This window comes from Schistocerca americana, chromosome X (genome assembly GCF_021461395.2).
Source record: "Schistocerca americana isolate TAMUIC-IGC-003095 chromosome X, iqSchAmer2.1, whole genome shotgun sequence".
Classification (NCBI taxonomy): domain Eukaryota; kingdom Metazoa; phylum Arthropoda; class Insecta; order Orthoptera; family Acrididae; genus Schistocerca; species Schistocerca americana.
In genome coordinates, this window is record NC_060130.1 from 329,587,432 (window position 1) to 329,608,658 (window position 21,227).

At 38.6% G+C, this 21,227-nt stretch overlaps 1 protein-coding gene across 1 annotated transcript in view; it reads right to left on the minus strand.

Moving 5' to 3' along the window:
• The window catches only part of LOC124556834 (apoptotic protease-activating factor 1), a 285,519-nt gene that overhangs the window by 217,918 nt on the left and 46,374 nt on the right, over nucleotides 1-21,227 (minus strand). Inside the window, exons 5-6 of the mRNA XM_047130851.1 lie at nucleotides 5,933-6,044; nucleotides 5,049-5,166 (exon numbers count right to left, since the gene is read on the minus strand). Coding sequence (XP_046986807.1) covers nucleotides 5,049-5,166; nucleotides 5,933-6,044 — 230 coding nt within the window. The remainder of the gene's footprint in view (nucleotides 1-5,048; nucleotides 5,167-5,932; nucleotides 6,045-21,227) is intronic.

The following is a 21,227-nucleotide window of genomic DNA, read 5'->3' on the forward strand; positions in this document are numbered from 1 at the left end:
GCCAATATGTGATGCAGGGACCCAGCCACCACCTTCTCTTGTGCCAATTATAACTTAGTCTCATCTCTTTGCAAGTACCTCTGATGTATTGTATTCAGCAACAATATCAATCATTAAACTTTTAAATTCAAACACTGAGTCTCAAAGAATACGCTCGGTCATAATCAAGGACACATCGCCCATTTCCAACTAGTAAACTCTTATAGCTGGCAACTTGTTAAGTCATCCAATATCCAGTGGAGCCACCACACCACACTAACACATGTATACTGTGCTTGCCTACTGGATGTGTGAAGAGAGGGAGTGGGTTTTCAGTGACGGGAGTGCTGGTAGGGGTAAAAGCATTTTGTGAAGTGCTGAAAATATACTTTTCATACAGATGATGTGCTATGAGACAGGTTTCACACGGAAATAGAACGAGGATTTTGCAATAGCACATTTTAAAGACTTTCGTGTTCAAATGTGACATGATACAGTTGCAACAACTAAATACACTACTGATGTATATACTTCGCACTACACATTTCAGATCATGAAGACTGGCAGCAGTGATCGAGGGCAAGAAGCAAAACTGTAGCACCTGAGCTTTCTTTCAAATTTACATTTTACACAGTGTCCAGAAATTCACCGAGCCAATAAGCTTGTAACGTCAATTGGGAAAGTAAACTCATTTTTTCACATGTCTATTTCTCTCATCAAGCCCAAAATAACACTTTAATGGAGGTAAGCATATGAAGTGCAACTCATAAGAAAAGCATTAAACAATAACAGTGATGATGACAAAGTATGCCATTAGGCAGATGTCTGCATTTTATGTTAATGGTTTAACCACTTAGCTGTTGTGATGTTTTTGGTTTAATTCAACATGTTCATCAACTTTTGCTTTTTTCTGGGTGCGTACAAAGGATGATCTCTCAAAAATGCATATTTTGAACATATAATTTACGGCCATAGCATGTCAGAAAACCGCTTGATTACCCTGTACCTGCATACCAATTTCATTTTTTTTATGGGTTATTACTTTCTGTTGCACATCTGTGATTTTTTAAGAACTGATTAAATTCATTACCACAAATTATTGTGTAAACATTGTATTGTACATTTAATTTCCTTCACTTAGACAGATTTTATGCAAAGTATTGGAGAGGAAGGCGATTTTTTTAAACATAAATGCCAATTACATGTGTTTTTGCTCATATTTTGGGAGGTTTTAACATTTCCCCAAATTCTGCAGTTACCTCAAATTTGTGACTTTTAAGTCTGGACTGCCAAAAATGTAAAATATAGGTTTCACTCTAATGCTTTTTTGAAACATCATAAGATAATTTCACAAGGTTGCATGATGAAAACCACACGTGAAATGGACTACACATGTGACAGCAAACAGCTTTTACGGACACGTTCAGTTTCTGTTCTCAACATATCATTAATTTAGATTTATGTAACCTTTATAATGTTTGTACTTACATTACCAGTGTGACAGTAAATTACAAGCAGGGTTTGTGCTTACTGACATGTTTGACATATGCAGAAAACCCAGATACTACAGAGCTACACAGAGTATATGTATACCAGTTAAAATAATCTGTAACATGTTGTTACAACCAGTACTAGAATTTAATTATAAGTGGAAGCTGTGTAATTATTCATATCTACGTACCCTGCAACAGATGAAACTACCTACACTGTTAAACAGTATAATCGACATGAAAAGGGAGGAAGAGGGGTGGGAAAAGGCGGCGGGGGGGGGGGGGGGGGGGGAGTGCTAGACATGGAGAGGGGGAACAATGTTGGTGGAATCTAGGATCATGTTCCGAGATAGCTCATCTCAAGTTTTGGTGACACAAACCAATTCTGATTTGATATTATCTGATGCTTAATACACAACTGGAACATGTACCGTATGTTATGTGGAGTGGGATATTATATTGTTCAACCTGGCCATAATCACAGATTGGGTTTTGTGTAAAATGTAATCCTGGGTGTAGGTTACTACAATTTAATTGACAGATGATTTATAGATACTCGTCTAAGTCATAATGAGGAGTATCCGTTATGATAAGCGCTGTATGCCCATTACAATATTTATGCATATCTAAATTCTACTGTATATAGGCTAACACCATATCTCCAAACATTTCCACTATATGCATGTGAGCTATTTTAAAGAAAGATAAAGCATTTTATGAGTATATGTAAATCGTGGCACATACAATGCGCAATGTTACAAACCAAAATACTTTATAGGGAGAAATGATAATGGTCGTATAATGTAGCTGTGCTGTGTTGATTTCAAAGCTGTATAAAACATACCTTGATATCTGTGGTAAGGTAGGTTTTGTTGATAGCTGCTACATAATTGGGGTCTTCCGCCACTGGTGTCAGTTGAAAAGTAGTTGTCCAGACACAACAGTGTGGCACATACCTGTTTATCGGTTAGCAGTTTCATACAACAGCTGTGCTATAGGGTCCATGAAGAAATTTTATAACTTATTTAGGCGTTTTAGAAATGTTCTCACTTTTACTAATGAGACATCTGTACTATATGACCGAACATGCTTTTCTGACAAGGACTTGTATTTCATACCAGTCTCATGTCTTTTAAAGTAAATATAAGTTTTTGTTCTCGGAAATGGCCTAAAGCCGAAATTTGGATTGTATAACAATAAAATAAAAAATATTACAGTCAAATGGCAGCAACATCATTCAAAAAATTTACCATGCTTGTGGCTCCAGCCAAAATAAAAATTATAAAGCTGTTTTGTTTGCATATGATGCAAACATAATTGTGGCAGTTTCAGGGCAGAAATTAGATAATAGAGCAACACATGTGCCATACAGATGCATCTCTAGATGCTCAACTGCATTAAATAAAAATATATATATATCCAGTGTACAAAGCACTGGCATCCTGCTCTCCTACAACTGTGGTACAGTTAACGAAGAACCAGATTTCTGAGACTACGGATAGTTGGAAAGCACTTGCAGAAAGCACATATTACCCACAGACTACAGCAGAAGCTAATGTAGTTACCTTTGTAATTAGACTGTTGTCCATAGTCAGAACCAGTAATACTAACAAATTTATTGACTTTGTACACTTTCATCCCAAGTTTTCATATGGTATATTACACAGTCCAGTCACATTAATGGGACCACTTGTCAAAAGCCAGAAGAACCACCTTTTGCAGTGTGGACCACTGCGAGACGTGGAGGAAGAGACAATGAGTTTCTGCAAGGTAACAACATCGATGTAGAACCATGCCAACTCCAGTGCCATGGCCAGCTGTGCTAGGTTTCTCGGTTGAAGATTCATTGATACGAACAGCCCAATCAAGATGGTCCGACAGATTATCGACTAGGTTTAAATCCATGGAGTTTGGTGGCCAGGGGAGTGTAACAAACTGATTCTGGTGCTCTTTGAACATGCACATAAACTGCTAGCTAAATGACACATTGCATTGTCCTGCTGGTAGCTGCCATCGTGTCGGAATAAAATAAACTGCATGTAGGTGTGGACGTGGTCCCCAAGGATAGACACTACTTGTGTTGATCCATTGTGCCTTTCCGAATGACATCACCCAGGGAATGCCACAAAAGCATTCCCCAAACCATAACACTCCCTCCTGATTGCATGATGTTTGCTTTCAGACATTTCACACTGTACACACCAACAGCAGTCTGTCCCAGGGAGCATAAAATGTGTTCATCTGAAAAGGCCACCTTTCACCACTCAGTGGACACTGACATCTACATCAATACTCCAAAACACACCTTACAGTGCGAGGCACAGGGTATCCCAAATTACTACTAGTCATTTCCTTTCTTGTTCCACTCACTAATTTCTCGTATCTTACCTTCATGGTCCTTACGCAGAATGAATGTTAGAGGCAACAGAAACTTTCTGCAGTCAGCTTCAAATGGCAGTTAGCTAAATTTTCTCAATAGTGTTCTTTAAAAAGAATGTCACATTCCCTCCACGGATTCCCATTTGATTTCCCAAAGCATCTCCACAATAAATACATGCTGTTCAAACCTACCAGTAACAAATAATCTAGCAGCCTGCCTCTGCATTGTTCTGATGTCTTCCTTTAATCTGACCTGGTATAGATTCAGCTGCAGTACAGGTGTGCAAATTCTTGCCTTCATTGCCACTGAACAGCAGTCAGCATGGGTGCATGAATCAGGAGCTTGGTATTGAGGGCCATACACAGCAATGTTTGCTGAATGGTCATTGAGGAGACACTGTTGGTAGCCCTTTGGTTCAATTGGGTGATCAGTTGCACAAAAGTTGCATCTCTATTCGCCCATACACATCTCCACAGCCGTCGTTCACTCCCGTCATCTATGGTCTGTGGTGCACCACAGTTGCCTCGGTGCAGTTTTGAATAATGCCATTTTGCGGTATACTTTGACCATGGTGGCACACGAACAGCTTACAAAGTTAGCTGTTTCAGAAACGCTTCCACCCTTGGCTCAAGAGACAATGATCATGCCCTTTTGGATGTCAGATACATCGGTCTGTTTCTTCATTATGTCAATGACTGCACTTTTTTCCACATCTCCCAGACATGCATTATATATCCTCCACTACTAGTGCTGACACCTGCCGTCTGTAAGTGGTTATTGCATGTTGACATTGAACATCATGTGACTAGATCTTTTATTATGGGGAAACTCAGTACACGCCCATATGGTATAATCTACAATGAATATGACTTTGATCTCTTCTGAGAGCCCACATCGTTATCTTTCAGAATGTTGTGGAAAATTAAAGCAAGCCCAATCTCTACAGCTTTTGTATATGCTTAATCTGGGATATCAAAATGTTAACATCAAAAAACACAACAAAAATAATTGTTACCATGCTAATGAATGGGCTAATCCAAACGGCAAAACTGATAATTTGTTATGATTCTTTATGTGCAACATTTGTTTACAGTGATCTCTCTATCTACTTTCCTATTGATAAAATAATGAGTCATGAAGGGCCATTGGCAAATTAGCCAATTTTTCAAGTATAAAATATTTATTTCAATATTTCTCACCTGTAGTGTTTTGATTTAAGCATTGTAATGAAGTTATTCCATCTTCCTTTGTTAGAACGCGCATCTTCACTGTGCTCTTCTAGATTGGCACCAATAAGAGCTACCAACATGGGAATGCCTGTGAAAAGTAAAATTTGATAAACAATATATTCAAATAGATAAAAAAGGAAAAAATAATAATTCAGTAAAACAATAAAGGAACTTCATAAATGGTCTCCAAGGTTCTTTTAAAAAGAATGTTTCATCTCTAAACAACCCCCCTTCCTTTTCAAATATTTCCCATTTCATATATTAGATTTCTTCTTTCCAATTGTGGATTAAAAGCATGATATATTCATCACTATTCAAATAAATTTAAAAATGGTGAAAAATGAAATCTCAAAAAACAAAAACACACAAAACTGATACTTTTGAAACATGGTAGTAATGTAAGAGACATGCAAACAACATTGTAAAATCTAAACTCAAGCCTGGAGATTCTCTATTCTGGAGACAGAAGTGAAGAAGTATAATGAGAAATGCACAGAAGTTGATGCAAACTAAGTTTGAGAAATACAGGATCTTTAAAAGTAAATAACAAAAAATGCTTTTGTCTAATATTCTCCATGTTAAAGATCTATTACAATTTTTATAACGCTTTCACATTGTTCACATAAATGCATGATATTGGAAACATCATTCATGGAGCAGGAAAATAACCAACTACTTTGGTGACCATTATCTCACAAAAATTAAACAATTTTCCAGAGTCAGTAAAACTGTTCCTTTCCTATATTTTATCAGTATAAACTGAGTTTGGAAATCAGGAAATAGTGTAAATTAAACATGAAAATGTAAATGTAAAATCAAGAGTTTGAGATAATTCATGCCTTTTTGAAACATACCTTTGCAAAGACGATGTATTTGTCTTGCCTCATGGGGTAGATCTTCAATTGTTTGATTTATACACTTAGCAAACAATGACAATGTCTCTATTTCTTTGAAACCATCATTCAGCTGTAAATAAAATATAATCATTGAGAGTAGCAATAGAAAAAGCAGACTTGATCAATAACACCTAAAATACAGAAAATCAACTGTATTATTCATAGCAATAAGGGGACATACATGTCTAATGAAAATATACCAGTTTGGACTTCATTTAGAATGCTGACAATGGAAAAGCAATGTTATCTTTGGAAACCTTCTTACTGATTGAACTTCAATGATTTATATAAATGTCTAAACAATTCTGGTCACATTTCACACACGAAATGACAAGTATTTAAATATAACTGCACTGTCACTATATTAGTAGAGAATGGCGGTAAATTATTTAGGTTCTGCAAATATTCCTGTCACTGACTCTCTCAAATATCTCTGGAGATTACAGTCAACGTCATGAGATACATTGACTCTACATTAGAGAGAGTCTGTTGTTTTGAAGTCCCACTGAAAAAAAAAAATCAATAGAGGGAATTATTCTGAAAACTTTCTGGCATTAATTGGCAATAACCTAACTAATCCATGGAAAAATCAGTTCAGAGTTAGGAACTGGGTTATTGATAATGTCATGAGATATGTTGACTCAGTATTAGAAAGTCCTTTATACAAACTCCCAGCATATGAAACTGTGTCACTTATTTCCTCCTTCACCAAATACTTTCCACAAGTTGTGTTATTCCTACATTTCCCACGTGAAAAACAGTGGTTGTACTGTTTGGAAATAATGGAAGTTTAAGTCAGACCTGGAGGCATGCCGAATTTATTTAAGGTGTCAGTTCACAATAAGCAGGAGATGCTGGTTCAAGAGGGCATGAATTATGAGGAAATCACTGAAATATGCCACATTTTGTTTAGCAGCATGGTCTGCCAATGAGTGGTCAACCTCATCCTTGGCCACTGCCAAACTCTGACTTCTACATAGGAAATAAATGTTTCTAAAACACATATTTTAGTCCTGCTGTCCCTCGGGACCTAGTCTCTGCTAGTGCATATCTCACACTCAACAATGCTTCTTTACACTAAGTGATTACTTTCACTGATTTCAATGTTTAATTTTATGTGGAAATATAAATCCAATAGAAATGTGTATTCAGTATGCTGCCAAGTAAACAACACAACTTTCATACTTTCGAGAAAGACATTGATTATTAAGCAAGCAGATTTGCTGTCCAAATTTTAATGCTAATATCCAGTCAAGTTGACATCAGAGATGGAGTTTTTACATGACTGCTTTTTCCAGTTATCCGTAACTTTATTAAGAAGTCACCACAAGTAAGTTATTGAAATAGCTCAGAAACTAAATCAGCTCCTTTCAATTACAAGTCAATCGTCTTTCTGCTTCAGCAGATCACTGATGACAAACAAAAAGACACATTGATTCAGAAACTAACATGATGCTTGTTTCATTCTGTCCCAAGTCCATCTGGAGGAGTTAAATAAGAAATATTTTCTGGCAAAGTTCACATGAATATCAAAACACCACTTGAGCTAAATCATTCAGGATGATGCATATAATTCCAATAACTTTTTGTTTTGGTAAGAACTGCATGTGCAGGACATTTCTAATTATTTGAAACTCATGAATGCTGAAGGCAACAAACAGACTGAAAGTGACCAATAAATATGTCTTGTAATGTCTGACAAGAGAAAAATCACAGTTTAGGAACATTCATTATCTAATAATTCGAACTGATTCCAATTAAGAGGGAAACAGTTGTGAACAATTGTGATTAGAATCTCATGTACCAAAAATTGGTATCTATATATAGAACAGATGGCTAGTACAATCCTACCAGTGAAATTGCATTATAAGAAATACCATACAATCTTGACATGTGTAGTCAAGAAGACAAAGGGTATGTAAATTAGTTATACAAAAGTAACCGTTAATTGTGAAAAGAGCAAATAACTTACACAAATACTTGATACAGCATTGAATGTAGTATGTCTAAGTTTTATTCCTGCTTAACACAACAGTTCCCAATAAGTGGCATGTGTGAATGAGTTATTCCAACAGTCATCATGGATCTAGAATGAAATTTTCACTCTACAGCAGAGTGTGCGCTGATATGAAACTTCCTGGTAGATTAAAACTGTGTGCCAGACCGAGACTCGAACTCGGGACCTTTGCCTTTCGCGAGCAAGTGCTCTACCATCTGAGCTATCCAAGCACTTGTCCGCGAAAAGCAAACGTCCCGAGTTTGGGTCTCAGTCCAGCACACAGTTTCTGCCAGGAAGTTTCAAGTCATCATGGAGTCATAGAATGGTGCACAGTGTGTGTGGTGTTGTTTATGGTTCCATGAATCCAAATCCACTACCACAATTCAGAGACAATTCAGGACTAAATATCATATGATCATATGGCACTGCCTAAAACACAAACCTTTATTAATAGGTACAACAGTTTCACCAAAACTGGCTATGTATTACATAGGATGCTGGATCACAGTCTACCAGCAGTCTCTGACACAGCAATTGAACAAGTTCAGCAATCTTACATTAGTAGTCCAGGTAAATCAATGACACATGCCAGCTTGGAACTGAATATGCCTAGTGTTACAGCAGGGAAGATATTAGAGAAACGTGTGTCATTTAAACCCTACAAACTGGAATTGTTGCAAGCTTTAACAGAAAATGATAAAGAAAAATGGGGTGAATTTTGTGTAGAAATATTTAACAAATTCAGACTGAAGGTGATTATATTAATAAAATTATATTCAGCAATGAAGTTACCTTCCATACCTGTGGTGAAGTGAATTGGCATAATGTTCAGGTATTGGGAAAGCAGAAACTATGCCACATAATTGAACATCTACAGGAATCACCCTAAAGCACTTTTTTTTCTTCACTGTGAGTTGTAACAAGATTTATAGTCCTTTCCCTTTTGCCAAATCAACTTTAGCTGGCCTATAATATGTGGACATGCTTGAACATTATATAACACCTCGATTACAGTAGGATATGGGCACACAATTTCTTTTCTAGCAAGTTGGCGCACCACCATATTATCATCACGAAGCTGTCGATTATCTCTTTAGGAATGTGTCAGCTTGGACTGATTTAACCTCAATGGCCTGCTGCGTATGGGGTTATGCTGAAGACAGAGTGTTCGGTCCTCTGCTTCTGAGAAATGCCAACGAGCTGGAACAACAACTTACACAATCAGTCGCCACATTACATCAAGACTTGCTTCATAGGGTTTGGCAGGAAACTGATTACAGATGGGACATTTGTCATGTTACAAAAGGTAGCCAAATTGAACATTTCTGTAAGTTATTTACCCTTTTCACAATTACAGGTTTCTTTTGTACAACAAAGTAATAAACATCCTACATTATGTGGAAAAAAATAGAGCATCACATACCTACACAAAAAGCATATGAAACATCATGTAAAGTACAGCTTAGTAATTCAACCAATACAGTCTGGGCACATAACTCTGACTGGGGAGAAATCATGTATGGGGGTCCCCAAGGCTCAATCTTAGATCCACTATTGATCTCCATATATGTAAACGATCTTCCATCTAGCATACAACAAGCAGAATTAATTCTTTTTGCAGATGACACTAGTATTGTAATCAATCAAAGCATACACACAGAAACAGAAGAAATGGTAAACAGAGTTCTTAAAAGTATCATTGACTGGTTTTCTGTGAATGGTCTCATCCTCAATTTTAATAATATGCAACATATTCAGTTCTGCACATCTAGGGGTATTACACCAATAATAAATGTAACAGATGGCAAGGAAATAATAAATATGGCGGAAACTTCAAAATTCTTGTGTGTCCATATTGATGAGAATTTAAATTGGAAAAATAACATTTTGGAACTAATAAAACAACTTAGTTTCGTAACATTTGAACTTAGAATCATCGCAAATCATGGGGAGGAACAAATCAGTAATTCGATATATTTTCATCCAGTAATGCCACATGTAATAATGTTCCAGGGTAACTCATCTTCAAGAAAGTAAGTCTTCAATGTGCAAAAATGTGCTGTAAGGATCATGTGTGGTGCTCGCCCGAGACAATCTTGTAGAAATCTGTTTAAGGAGTTGGGCATTCTTACTACTGCTTTGCAGTATATTTATTCCCTCACGAAATTTGTTGTAAATAATCCACTACAGTTCAAAAGGAACAATGATATTAATTACAATACCAGAAGGAAGAATGACATTCATTACTCCACATTAATGTTGTTCTTAGCACAAAGGGGGGTGCAAAATGCTGGAAAACATTTTTCGATTACTTACCCAGTCATGTAAAATGTCTGACTGATGTCCAAGTAAAATTTGAACAAACTGAGAAAGTTTTCCTTGACAACTCCTTCTATTCCATAGAAGAATTTATTGTTTTGGTTAGGAATTACTAATGCATATCTGTATACCTTTTTCCTTTTTGAAAGAAAAACTTACAAATGTTCAGAATGTAACCATATGTACACATTAATTTGCAATATGAATGTAAATTGACTTGTTCCACATCATTAGAGTCTATCATTTTAGAAATGATCCATGGAACATGTAACTAATAAACCTAACTTAACATAACCTAACCTACACATTACAGAAATGGATATACCAGGTGATAAAAAAATCAGTATAAATTTGAAAACGTAATAAACCATGGAATAATGTAGATAGAGAGGTAAAAATTGACAAACATGCTTGGAATGACATGGGGTTTTATTAGAACAAAAAAATTAATTAATTAATTAAAAAAAATAAAAAATAAAGTTCACAAAATGTCCGACAGATGGCGCTGGACAGCAAAACGTCAGTGACTGCACATGACAATCGCGTATAAAAGGAGATGAAATGAGAGAGAGAATCAGATGCGCCAGCAGTCGCAGCATGTTGACGTTACCTGAAAAGGCGCTTTTAGTGAAGCTGTATTATCAGAATGGAGAATGTGCTAGTTCAGCATTACGATCCTATCGCCATAGGAAGGGGGTTTGAATGGGTAAAGGTCCATTGACAAATGCAGCTGTGGCGAGAATGATTTGGAAGTTTGAAGCCACGAGTTGTTTACATGGTAGACTGCATAGTGGCCGACCGAGCACAAGGTGTAATGCTGCTGAGACAGTTCAGGAAGAAATGGAGACTGTAGCGGGTTCGTCTATGCATGGGGAAGTCAGCACTCGTGCAGTCACATGTCGCACCGGCATTCCATACGCTTATGCGTACCCTCCGATGCTATCCATACAAAATCCATTGGCCTCGTCAACTGTTACCTGACAATTTAGTGAAGCGGAGGGCATTTGCGGTGTGGGCGTTTCAAAAGATGGTGGAAGCTGACAATTGGTTGAGTACCATGTTGTGGACCGACGAAACTCATTTCATGCTCCGAGGGTCTGTCAATGCCCACAACTGCAGAGTTTGGGCTACCGAAAATCCTAGAACTGTTGTGGAAACTCCATTGCACGATGAGAAAGTCACGGTATGGGTTGGATTTACCACATCTACCGTTATCGGGCCTTTTTTCTTCGAGGAAATGCGTGATTCTGGTTTTGTACGGTAACTGCTACCGTGACGGGTGAGAGGTACGCCGATATGTTCAGAATCGCATCCCCAGCCTGTCTGATAAACACCTGCTGGAACGTACGATGTTTATGTAGGATGGCACTCCACCCCATATTGCTAGACGCGTGAAAAATCTCTTGCGAGCATCATTTGGTGATGATCGTGTGCTCAGCCACCACTTTCGTCATGCTTGGCCTCCCAGGTCCCCAGACCTCAGTCTGTGCGATTATTGGCTTTAGTTTACCTAAAGTCGCAAGTGTATCGTGATCGACCGACATCTCTAGGGATGCTGAAAGACAACATCCGACGCCAATGCCTCACCATAACGCTGGACATGCTTTACAGTGCTGTTCACAACATTATTCCTTGACTACAGCTATTGTTGAGGAATGATGGTGGACATATTGAGCATTTCCTGTAAAGATCATCATCTTTACTTTCTCTTACTTTGTTATGCTAATTATTGCTATTCTGATCAGATGAAGCACCATCTGTCGGACATTTTTTGAACTTTTGTATTTTTTTGGTTCTAATAAAACCTCATGTCATTCCAAGCATGAATTTGTACCTCTATATCTACTTTATTCCGTGATTTATTCAGTTTTCAAATTTATACTGACTTTTTGATCACCCGGTATGTATGCTTGTACTCGTATGTTCCACATCTCCCCCTAAACAATTTGACCAATTTCAACCAAACTCAGTAAACATATCCTTTACTGTTAGGCAACAATCACTGTAAGGTTAAGAACCAAGTACCTATCATAGTTCAGGAGATATGATGTCAAAAACGATGAAATGTATGGTAAACTGCCACATCATCTTGACACTTAAATTTATTACTTCTTTGCTACTAACTCTGTTCACAATATATTTCACAGACAATATCCAGATATGGCGCTGAATGTATCTACACAAATATATCATTGTACGACAAATAGTTCAAGACATGTCGCCACAAACCCTAAGAAGTGTGAAAAAAATGCTGTATCATGCATGAAGTTTCAACATTTATTCTTTACTGCTAGGACAGTCCTGCAGTTACTTCAACTTAAGCAAATCCCAGAGACCTGGCAATGCTTTTGATGACTTTCAACTGCGAAGTGCAAATGGCTGTAGACGAAAATAGCTGTCAACGATACAGATGGCCGTACCATGGGTGCAACCACAACGGAAGGGTATCTGTTGAGAGGCCAGACAAACGTGTGGTTCCTGAAGAGGGACAGCAGCCTTTTCAGTAGTTGCAGGGGCAACAGTCTGGATGATTGACTGATCTGGCCTTGTAACACTAACCAAAACGGCCTCGCTGTGCTGGTACTGCGAACGGCTGAAAGCAAGGGGAAACTACAGCCATAATTTTTCCCAAGGGCATGCAGCTTTACTGTACGGTTGAATGATGATGGCGTCCTCTTGGGTAAAATATTCCCTTATTCGGATCTCCGGGTGGGGACTACTCAAGGGGACGTCGTTATCAGGAGAAACAAAACTGGCATTCTATGGATCAGAGCGTGGAATGTCAGATCCCTTAATCGGGCAGGTGGGTTAGAAAATTTAAAAAGAGAAATGTATAGGTTAAAGTTAGATATAGTGGGAATTAGTGAAGTTCGGTGGCAGGAGGAACAAGACTTCTGGTCAGTTGAATACAGGGTTATAAATACAAAATCAAATAGGGGTAATGCAGGAGTAGGTTTAATAATGAATAAAAAAATAGGAGTACGGGTAAGCTACTACAGACAGCATAGTGAACGCATTATTGTGGCCAAGATAGACACGAAGCCCATGCCTACTACAGTGGCACAAGTTTATATGCCACCTAGCTCTGCAGATGATGAAGAAATTGATGAAATGTATGATGAGATAAAAGAAATTATTCAGGTAGTGAAGGGAGACGAAAATTTAATAGTCATGGGTGACTGGAATTTGGTAGTAGGAAAAGGGAGAGAAGGAAACAAAGTAGGTGAATATGGATTGGGGGTAAGAAATGAAAGAAAAGCTGTCTGGTAGAATTTTGCACAGAGCATAGCTTAATCATAGCTAACACTTGGTTCAAGAATCATGAAAGAAGGTTGTATACATGGAAGAATTCTGGAGATACTAGGAGGTATCAGATAGATTATATAATGGTAAGACAGAGATTTAGTAACCAGGTTTTAAATTGTAAGACATTCCCAGGGAAAATGTGGACTCTGACCACCATCTATTGGTTATGAACTGTAGATTAAAACTGAAGAAACATCAAAAAGGTGGGAATTTAAGGAGATGGGACCTGGATAAACTGACTAAACCAGAGGTTGTACAGAGTTTCAGGGAGAGCATAAGGGAACAATTGACAGGAATGGGGGAAAGAAACACAGTAGAAGAAGAATGGGTATCTCTGAGGGACGAAGTAGTGAAGGCAGCAGAGGATCAAGTAGGTAAAAAGACGAGGGCTAGTAGAAACCCTTGGGTAACAGAAGAAATATTGAATTTAATTGATGAAAGGAGAAAATAAAAAAATGCAGTAAATGAAGCAGGCAAAAATGAATACAAATGTCTCAAAAATGAGATCGACAGGAAATGCAAAATGGCTAAGCAGGGATGGCTAGAGGACAAATGTAAGGATGTAGAGGCTTATCTCACTAGGGGTAAGATAGATACTGCCTACAGGAAAATTAAAGAGACCTTTGGAGAAAAGAGAGCTACTTGTATGAATATCAAGAGCTCGGATGGAAACCCAGTTCTAAGCAAAGAAGGGAAAGCAGAAAGGTGGAAGGAGAATATAGAGGGTCTATACAAGGGCGATGTACTTGAGGACAATATTATGAAAATGGAAGAAGATGTAGATGAAGAAGAAATGGGAGATATGATACTGTGTGAAGAGTTTGACAGAGCACTGAAAGACCTAAGTTGAAACAAGGCCCCGGGAGTAGATAACATTCCATTAGAAATACTGATAGCCTTGGGAGAGCCAGTCCTGACAAAACTCTACCATCTGGTGAGCAAGATGCATGATATAGGCGAAATAGCCTCAGACTTCAAGAAGAATATAATAATTCCAATCCCAAAGAAAGCAGGTGTTGACAGATGTGAAAATTACAGAACTATCAGTTTAATAAGTCACAGCTGCAAAATACTAACGTGAATTCTTCACAGACGAATGGAGAAACTGGTAGAAGCCGACTTTGGGGAAGATCAGTTTGGATTCCGTAGAAATGTTGGAACACGTGAGGCAAGACTGACCTTACGACTTATCATAGAAGATCAAGGAAAGGCAAACCTACGTTTCTAACATTTGTAGACTTAGAGAAAGCTTTTGACAATGTTGACTGGAATACTCTCTTTCAAATTCTATAGGTGGCAGGGGTAAAATACAGGGAGTGAAAGGCTATTTACAATTTGTACAGAAACCGGATGGCAGTTATAAGAGTCGAGGGACATGAAAGGGAAGCAGTGGTTGGGAAGGGAGGGAGACAGGGTTGTAGCCTATCCCCGATGTTATTCAATCTGTATATTGAGCAAGCAGTAAAGGAAACAAAAGAAAAATTCGGAGTAGGTATTAAAATCCATGGAGAAGAAATAAAAACTTTGACGTTCACCGATGACATTGTAATTCTGTCAGAGACAGCAAAGGACTTGGAAGAGCAGTTGAACGGAATGGACAGTGTCTTGAAACGAGGATATAAGATGAACATCAACAAAAGCAAAACGAGGATAATGGAATGTAGTCGAATTAAGTCTGGTGATGCTGAGGGAATTAGATTAGGAAATGAGACACTTAAAGTAGTAAAGGAGTTTTGCTATTTGGGGAGCAAAATAACTGATGATGGTCAAAGTAGAGAGGATATAAAATGTAGACTGGCAATGGCAAGGAAGCGTTTCTGAGGAAGAGAAATTTGTTAACATCAAGTATAGATTTAAGTGTCAAGAAGTTGTTTCTGAAAGTATTTGTATGGAGTGTAGCCATGTATGGAAGTGAAACATAGACGATAAATAGTTTGGACAAGAAGAGAATAGACGCTTTCGAAATGTGGTGCTACAGAAGAATGCTGAAGATTAGATGGGTAGATCACATAACTAATGAGGAAGTATTGAATAGAATTGGGGAGAAGAGGACTTTGTGGCACAACTTGACAAGAAGAAGGGACCGGTTGGTAGGACATGTTCTGAGGCATCAGGGGATCACAAATTTAGCATTGGAGGGCAGTGGGGAGGGTAAAAATCATAGAGGGAGACCAAGAGATGAATACACTAAGCAGATTCAGAAGGATGTACGTTGCAGTAAGTTCTGGGAGATGAAGCAGCTAGCACAGGATAGAGTAGCATGGAGAGCTGCATCAAACCAGTCTCAGGACTGAAGACCACAACAACAACAACAATTCCATAGGTGTTTTCACATGGAAATGAAGTTTTTTCAATAATACACTACAAACACAGTTCTCTCTTTGTTTTTGTTCCTGATAGAAAATTAGTAAAATGAATACCAGGGCAATGATGGATTTGTCAGCTAGTAGGAACATAAAATCAGAAAAGGCAGTTCTATGGTAAGGGAACAGATAAGAAAATCTGATCACTGTGGCACCACTCCCCAAATGTGGCTTGGGTCACTTGGGCCTTAAACCAGTCCTGATACTCCCATATAAAATACTTTCATGGGCAAAATGCTGTCTGCCTTCAGCCCTGCAAAAAAGTAAAAAAAGTGATTATATAAAGTATTTTCTGTGTAATATGTACCTTCCTCTCCTAATAGACGTTTCCTCGTTAACTATGTATTTCCAGGAAGCTAGGGTGGTTTTCAAAACTCTGTCAATCCGTAACTGGCATCTCAACAAATGTTATTACAGTCAATGTTGGCTATTAACAGATGGACAGCAGAAACATCAATCCTAGCAGCATTCTTCATATTGTAAATTGTAAGGAAATGCAATGCCAAACAAGACACTGTTACAGAAAGTGTTTGTGAATTTTTTAGGGATGTGATCTTTGACACATAACACACACAAAGATATTGAACCAACTGCTTATGATGGGGCAACACTCTGCCAGTAATTGAATAGTGTAAGGTATGCTAAGTTGGAGAATTTTTTTTTAACTTAGCCAAAAGACAAAGCTGAATCTGTGTCAGTTTTTATAAGTGGACCAGCAATTTAAAGATTCCAGAAATTGTGAGAAAGACGAGTACAGCAAATTACACTGCATCTATAGGATTAAGGCAACTGTTTGAATTTTTTCTCAAAAATCAATGGTGACTACTGATGATGATGATGCTCATCGGTTTGTGGGGCACTCAACTGTACCGTTATCAGCGCCTGTACAAATTCCCAATCTTTACACAGCCCAATCTCGCCACTCTCATGAATGATGATGAAATGATGAGGACAACACAAACACCCAGTCTATGGGCAGAGAAAATTCCTGACACGCTCGGAAGTCAAACCCAGGACCCTGTGATCCAGAAGCAGCAATGTTAGTAGCTAGACCACCAGCTGCAGACCAATGGTGACTGAACTCTTGAATGAAGACAATATTGTTACCTATAAAATGGTATCCTAATGTCACCATATCAAAAGCAAGATATTTAAAATAGACAAATTTGGATTATTTTTCAGAGTTAGTGTTTCACAGTACAAAACGAAGTTTGCCATGATGGGTAGTTCAGCAAAGACAATGTGTTGACACTCACTTGTGCCAATGGAAGTATTAATATTGAAGATAATGCTATTAGGGCACTTAATAGGATAAACATCAGCGACCTGTATGAATATGAGAAAGTAAATTTAGTTAACTGAACAAAGAAGTTTTTTGTCAAAAGCAAAATTTATGCGACTCTGTCACACGAAGATAAATGAACACCCTTTTTGTTTGCCACTGGAGAAACTAAAGCTGTTGATTCTCACTAAAGCTACAAATCCTTTGGTGTTAAAAAATGTGCATAGATTACATTAACTGTGATGAGCTTGGATGACAGGAATTCAGTTTCTCACACAACTGAAAATGTTTTGCTGCAATATAATCACAGAAAAAAGCTTGTGCTGCTCAAAGACAACTGTGCTCTATTAATACATGTCTGGTGTGAAACATTCAATTTGTTTTACTTCCCTTCAGTAAGATGAATAAACATCAACCCACAGTTTTATCACAAGTGCCTCAGCAAATGGTATCTACAACACAATACTATGTCAGAATCCGGGAATCTGCTAAGTCTCCCAAAGGCACTGAGTTATATTTCAGCATGTGGGATGCTGTGAAACCTCAAGTCGTCAAACAATCTTGATAACAAAGACTGGTATAAGTTTGAAGGAAACAAAATGCTAATGTTCATTGTCAAGACTGTTTTGATTGACACTAATGTTACAGCATTTAGAGTGATGAGCACTGAGAAACTGTATCTATGGTCACTGGGCAAACAACTGTAAATAGAAAACCAACAGACAAGAGCTGGGTAAATTGTTTTTCAATGGTAACCAGTATTCTTGTTCGTTGTCATTTTCTCCATATCTGTGTTTTTTGTTGGGTTTTGGTCAAGCTTATGTTTTCCAGTACCTTCACACATATTGTTCATATCTGATAAAATGATCAACTTTGCTTCTTTCTCAAAACACTCCTCCTCCAGTTTTTCATGGCTGCTTTGAGTAAGGAATTTCTATGTATGACATCTTTGAGTTCTTATTTACCTGATAGCTCTGTAGTCTTTCTTACATGTGTAGAATTATCTGACACTTTTAAAAATCTACATATAGTCTGAAAATTATTACATATAAACACTGCATCTTTCAAACAATTAATCCATCTAGTGTTGATGGGGGAATGTGATAAAGGAAGTCCTATAATTTGTACATATTTCTATGTTCTGTTTAAAGTATTTTTAAAATTTTATTAAGACAAGATACAAATCTGTCAACGTATGAATATTCCTCTTTCAATGCCTCACAAACTCTATGAATATCAGGCATAATGCAAGTCACATGTTTTTAAGTTACAGAAGATAGATGAGATAGGAACATGCAAGTAAAATGTAAGAAGCTTGATCAGTAAACACTAGCCATACCAAATCATATTGTACCCCATCATGTCACAAAACGTGTGTAGGTGAAATTTTTCATCACAGCGGCATTGTTTGTTATCTCAAGAAAGCACATCAACTTGTTCTCCATTCATTCAGAGCTCCCACTAAAATATTCAATTTGTATCAATTCTAGCTGTCAGTAGTCACTGGGTCATCAGCTACTATTCATTTGATTTCTAGGTAAGATTTCATAATGGGATTGTTAAGCTCGGAAAGGGAACTGCCGCATGCTAGAAAGCTGGTACTGTGTGTTAAAAATTCATTTATACTTTTTGAGCTTCAATATACCAGTGCCTCACAAGTAAATTTCTGTATCACAGACAACTGCAGCCACACTGTGGTTACTTATTTTTGGTGTGCTTTCACATGCTGCTGAACACAATTTTGTTGGTACATTTTATCAACTGCATTTGAGACATTACAAATACTGCACATTACAGCACATCTGTCACCCTGAATACCATTGCTACTGAACAAAGTCAGACATTCTCCCAACAATCTTCTTGGACTTCAGATTTTGAATGCACAGAAAAATGAAAGATCAAACTAGCAGAAGAGCACTGCAAGCTGCACAAGCTACACCCGCCACTATATGTGACATACTAAGTGTCAAACTGCTTTTACTCACGGAGTGGTCATGAAACAGGCACTCTGCAAACAGTCAGCACAGGGACCATTTCTAGAACTAATATACTTAAGTAATCTAACCTGTCAGCAATCTTTGTAATTTTGCAAATTTATTTATTAAACTAATGGAGATGGGCACATTTAGTTGTTTCGTTTGAATTTTTGGTGGATGATTTACTCACAATTTTTATTAGCATTTCGTCAATTTTCTCTTGCATATCTTTTTTTAATCAGGTTGAATTGCAGACAGGCACAACAAAAAGACTGTTATACTATAAGCTTTTGTTCAAAGCCTTCTCCAGAAAATGAAAACAAAAACACACAATCACACAAGCAAGCACACCTCTCACACACGACCACTGTCTCTTGCTACTCTGACCTGGTCGGAGCAGCCAGAGATATTTTTCATGTGTGTATGAGGTGTGCTTGCTTGTGCGAATGTGTGTGCATTTTTTTCCTTTCCTGAAGAAAGGCTTTGGCCAAAAGCTTAGTTGTAACATTCTTCTCACTGTGCCTAACTATAACTCAATGTGTCATCTTTATGGTGAGTAGCAACTTATCCTTTTCATAGTTGTTGGTATTCCAAGCTGAACTTTTGATTGTTTGATATCTTTTTTTAATATTGTTTTGGCTTGCCATGAATGATGATGTGATTCTAGCGTCTTGCACTACAAAATTATGTTTCTACATTAGGGTTAAAAGACATCCCTAACTGAAAAGCACAAGCATTGAGTTGTTGATAGGGATAGGCACACACAAAAGAAGGAAAACTTACCAGCTTTCCACACACACACACACACACACACACACACACACACACACACACACAAAAACTAACATGGTGCTGACCAGACTATCAGTGCCATTGCTATTTTGCGGCAGTGGGGTGGTTGTGGTGGGGGTAGTGCCAGGTGGAGAGAGTGAGGGGGGAGGGGGGGAGGGAGGGAGGGAGGGGGAGGGGGAGGGAGGGAAAGAGAGAGGGGGAGGGGTGGGGAGGTAGGGGGAGGGAGGGAAAGAGAGAGGGGGAGGGGTGGGGAGGTAGGGGGAGGGGGGGAGGGAGGGAGGGAAAGAGAGAGAGGGGGGAGGGGAGGGAGGGAGGGCAAGAGAGAGGGGGAGGGGGTGGGAGGGAGGGAGGGAGGGAGGCAGGGAGAGTGGGAGGGACGGTGGGTGGGTGATTAGTGGCCCAGAGGAAGGCTGATTTGCCGGCTAGAAATGCGGGAGGGAGGGGTGGCAGGTATAGCTGTAGCGACTTGTGTGAAGCGGTACTTGCTAAAGGTGATGTGGGGGCATGAACTGGGACATGACAGGACAGAGGTAAGGAAAACTGATGTGTGATGGGTGTTGAGATAGTGGGTTACCTGAAATTGAGGCCAGGATGATTATGGGAATGGAGGATGTGTTGTAAGGATGACTCCCATCTGTATAGTTCATATAAGCTGGTGGTGGAGGGAAGGAACCTGATGGTTTGGGTTGTAAAGCAGCCATTGAAATTGAGCATGTTGCTCTATTTTTCTGCACCAGTTCAGAACAGCATCCCTTTCCCTGGCTATAGCCCAATACCACACACTATTCCTTAAATGCTGTCTAAACCATGAAATCCCCCCACACCCCAACAGCCTAACCTTAAAAATTCGCTTCTCTGGATTCCACCCATCCTTTCACAACGACCTACACCTACTCAGATTCTACAAGTCTTTATCCCTCATGAGCCTGGTACTGCAAAAATACCTTTCCATGGCACAGACATCTGAACCACCTCTATTCCCTCTGTAAGATATTGTTACTGTGCAATCCTCATAACATACACAACTTCTCTGAAACAGAAACACCTGCACTCCAGCACCTGGAGGAGCATTTCAGACACCACCTCCATAAACTGTCCAACCTGCTGACATCCACTCCCACCTTGGGATACCACCCCATCCATCAACACCCATTCTCTTCACTGTGAACAACCCCCCCCCCCCCCCCTGGTCAACCTCTCATAGCACCAAGACCCT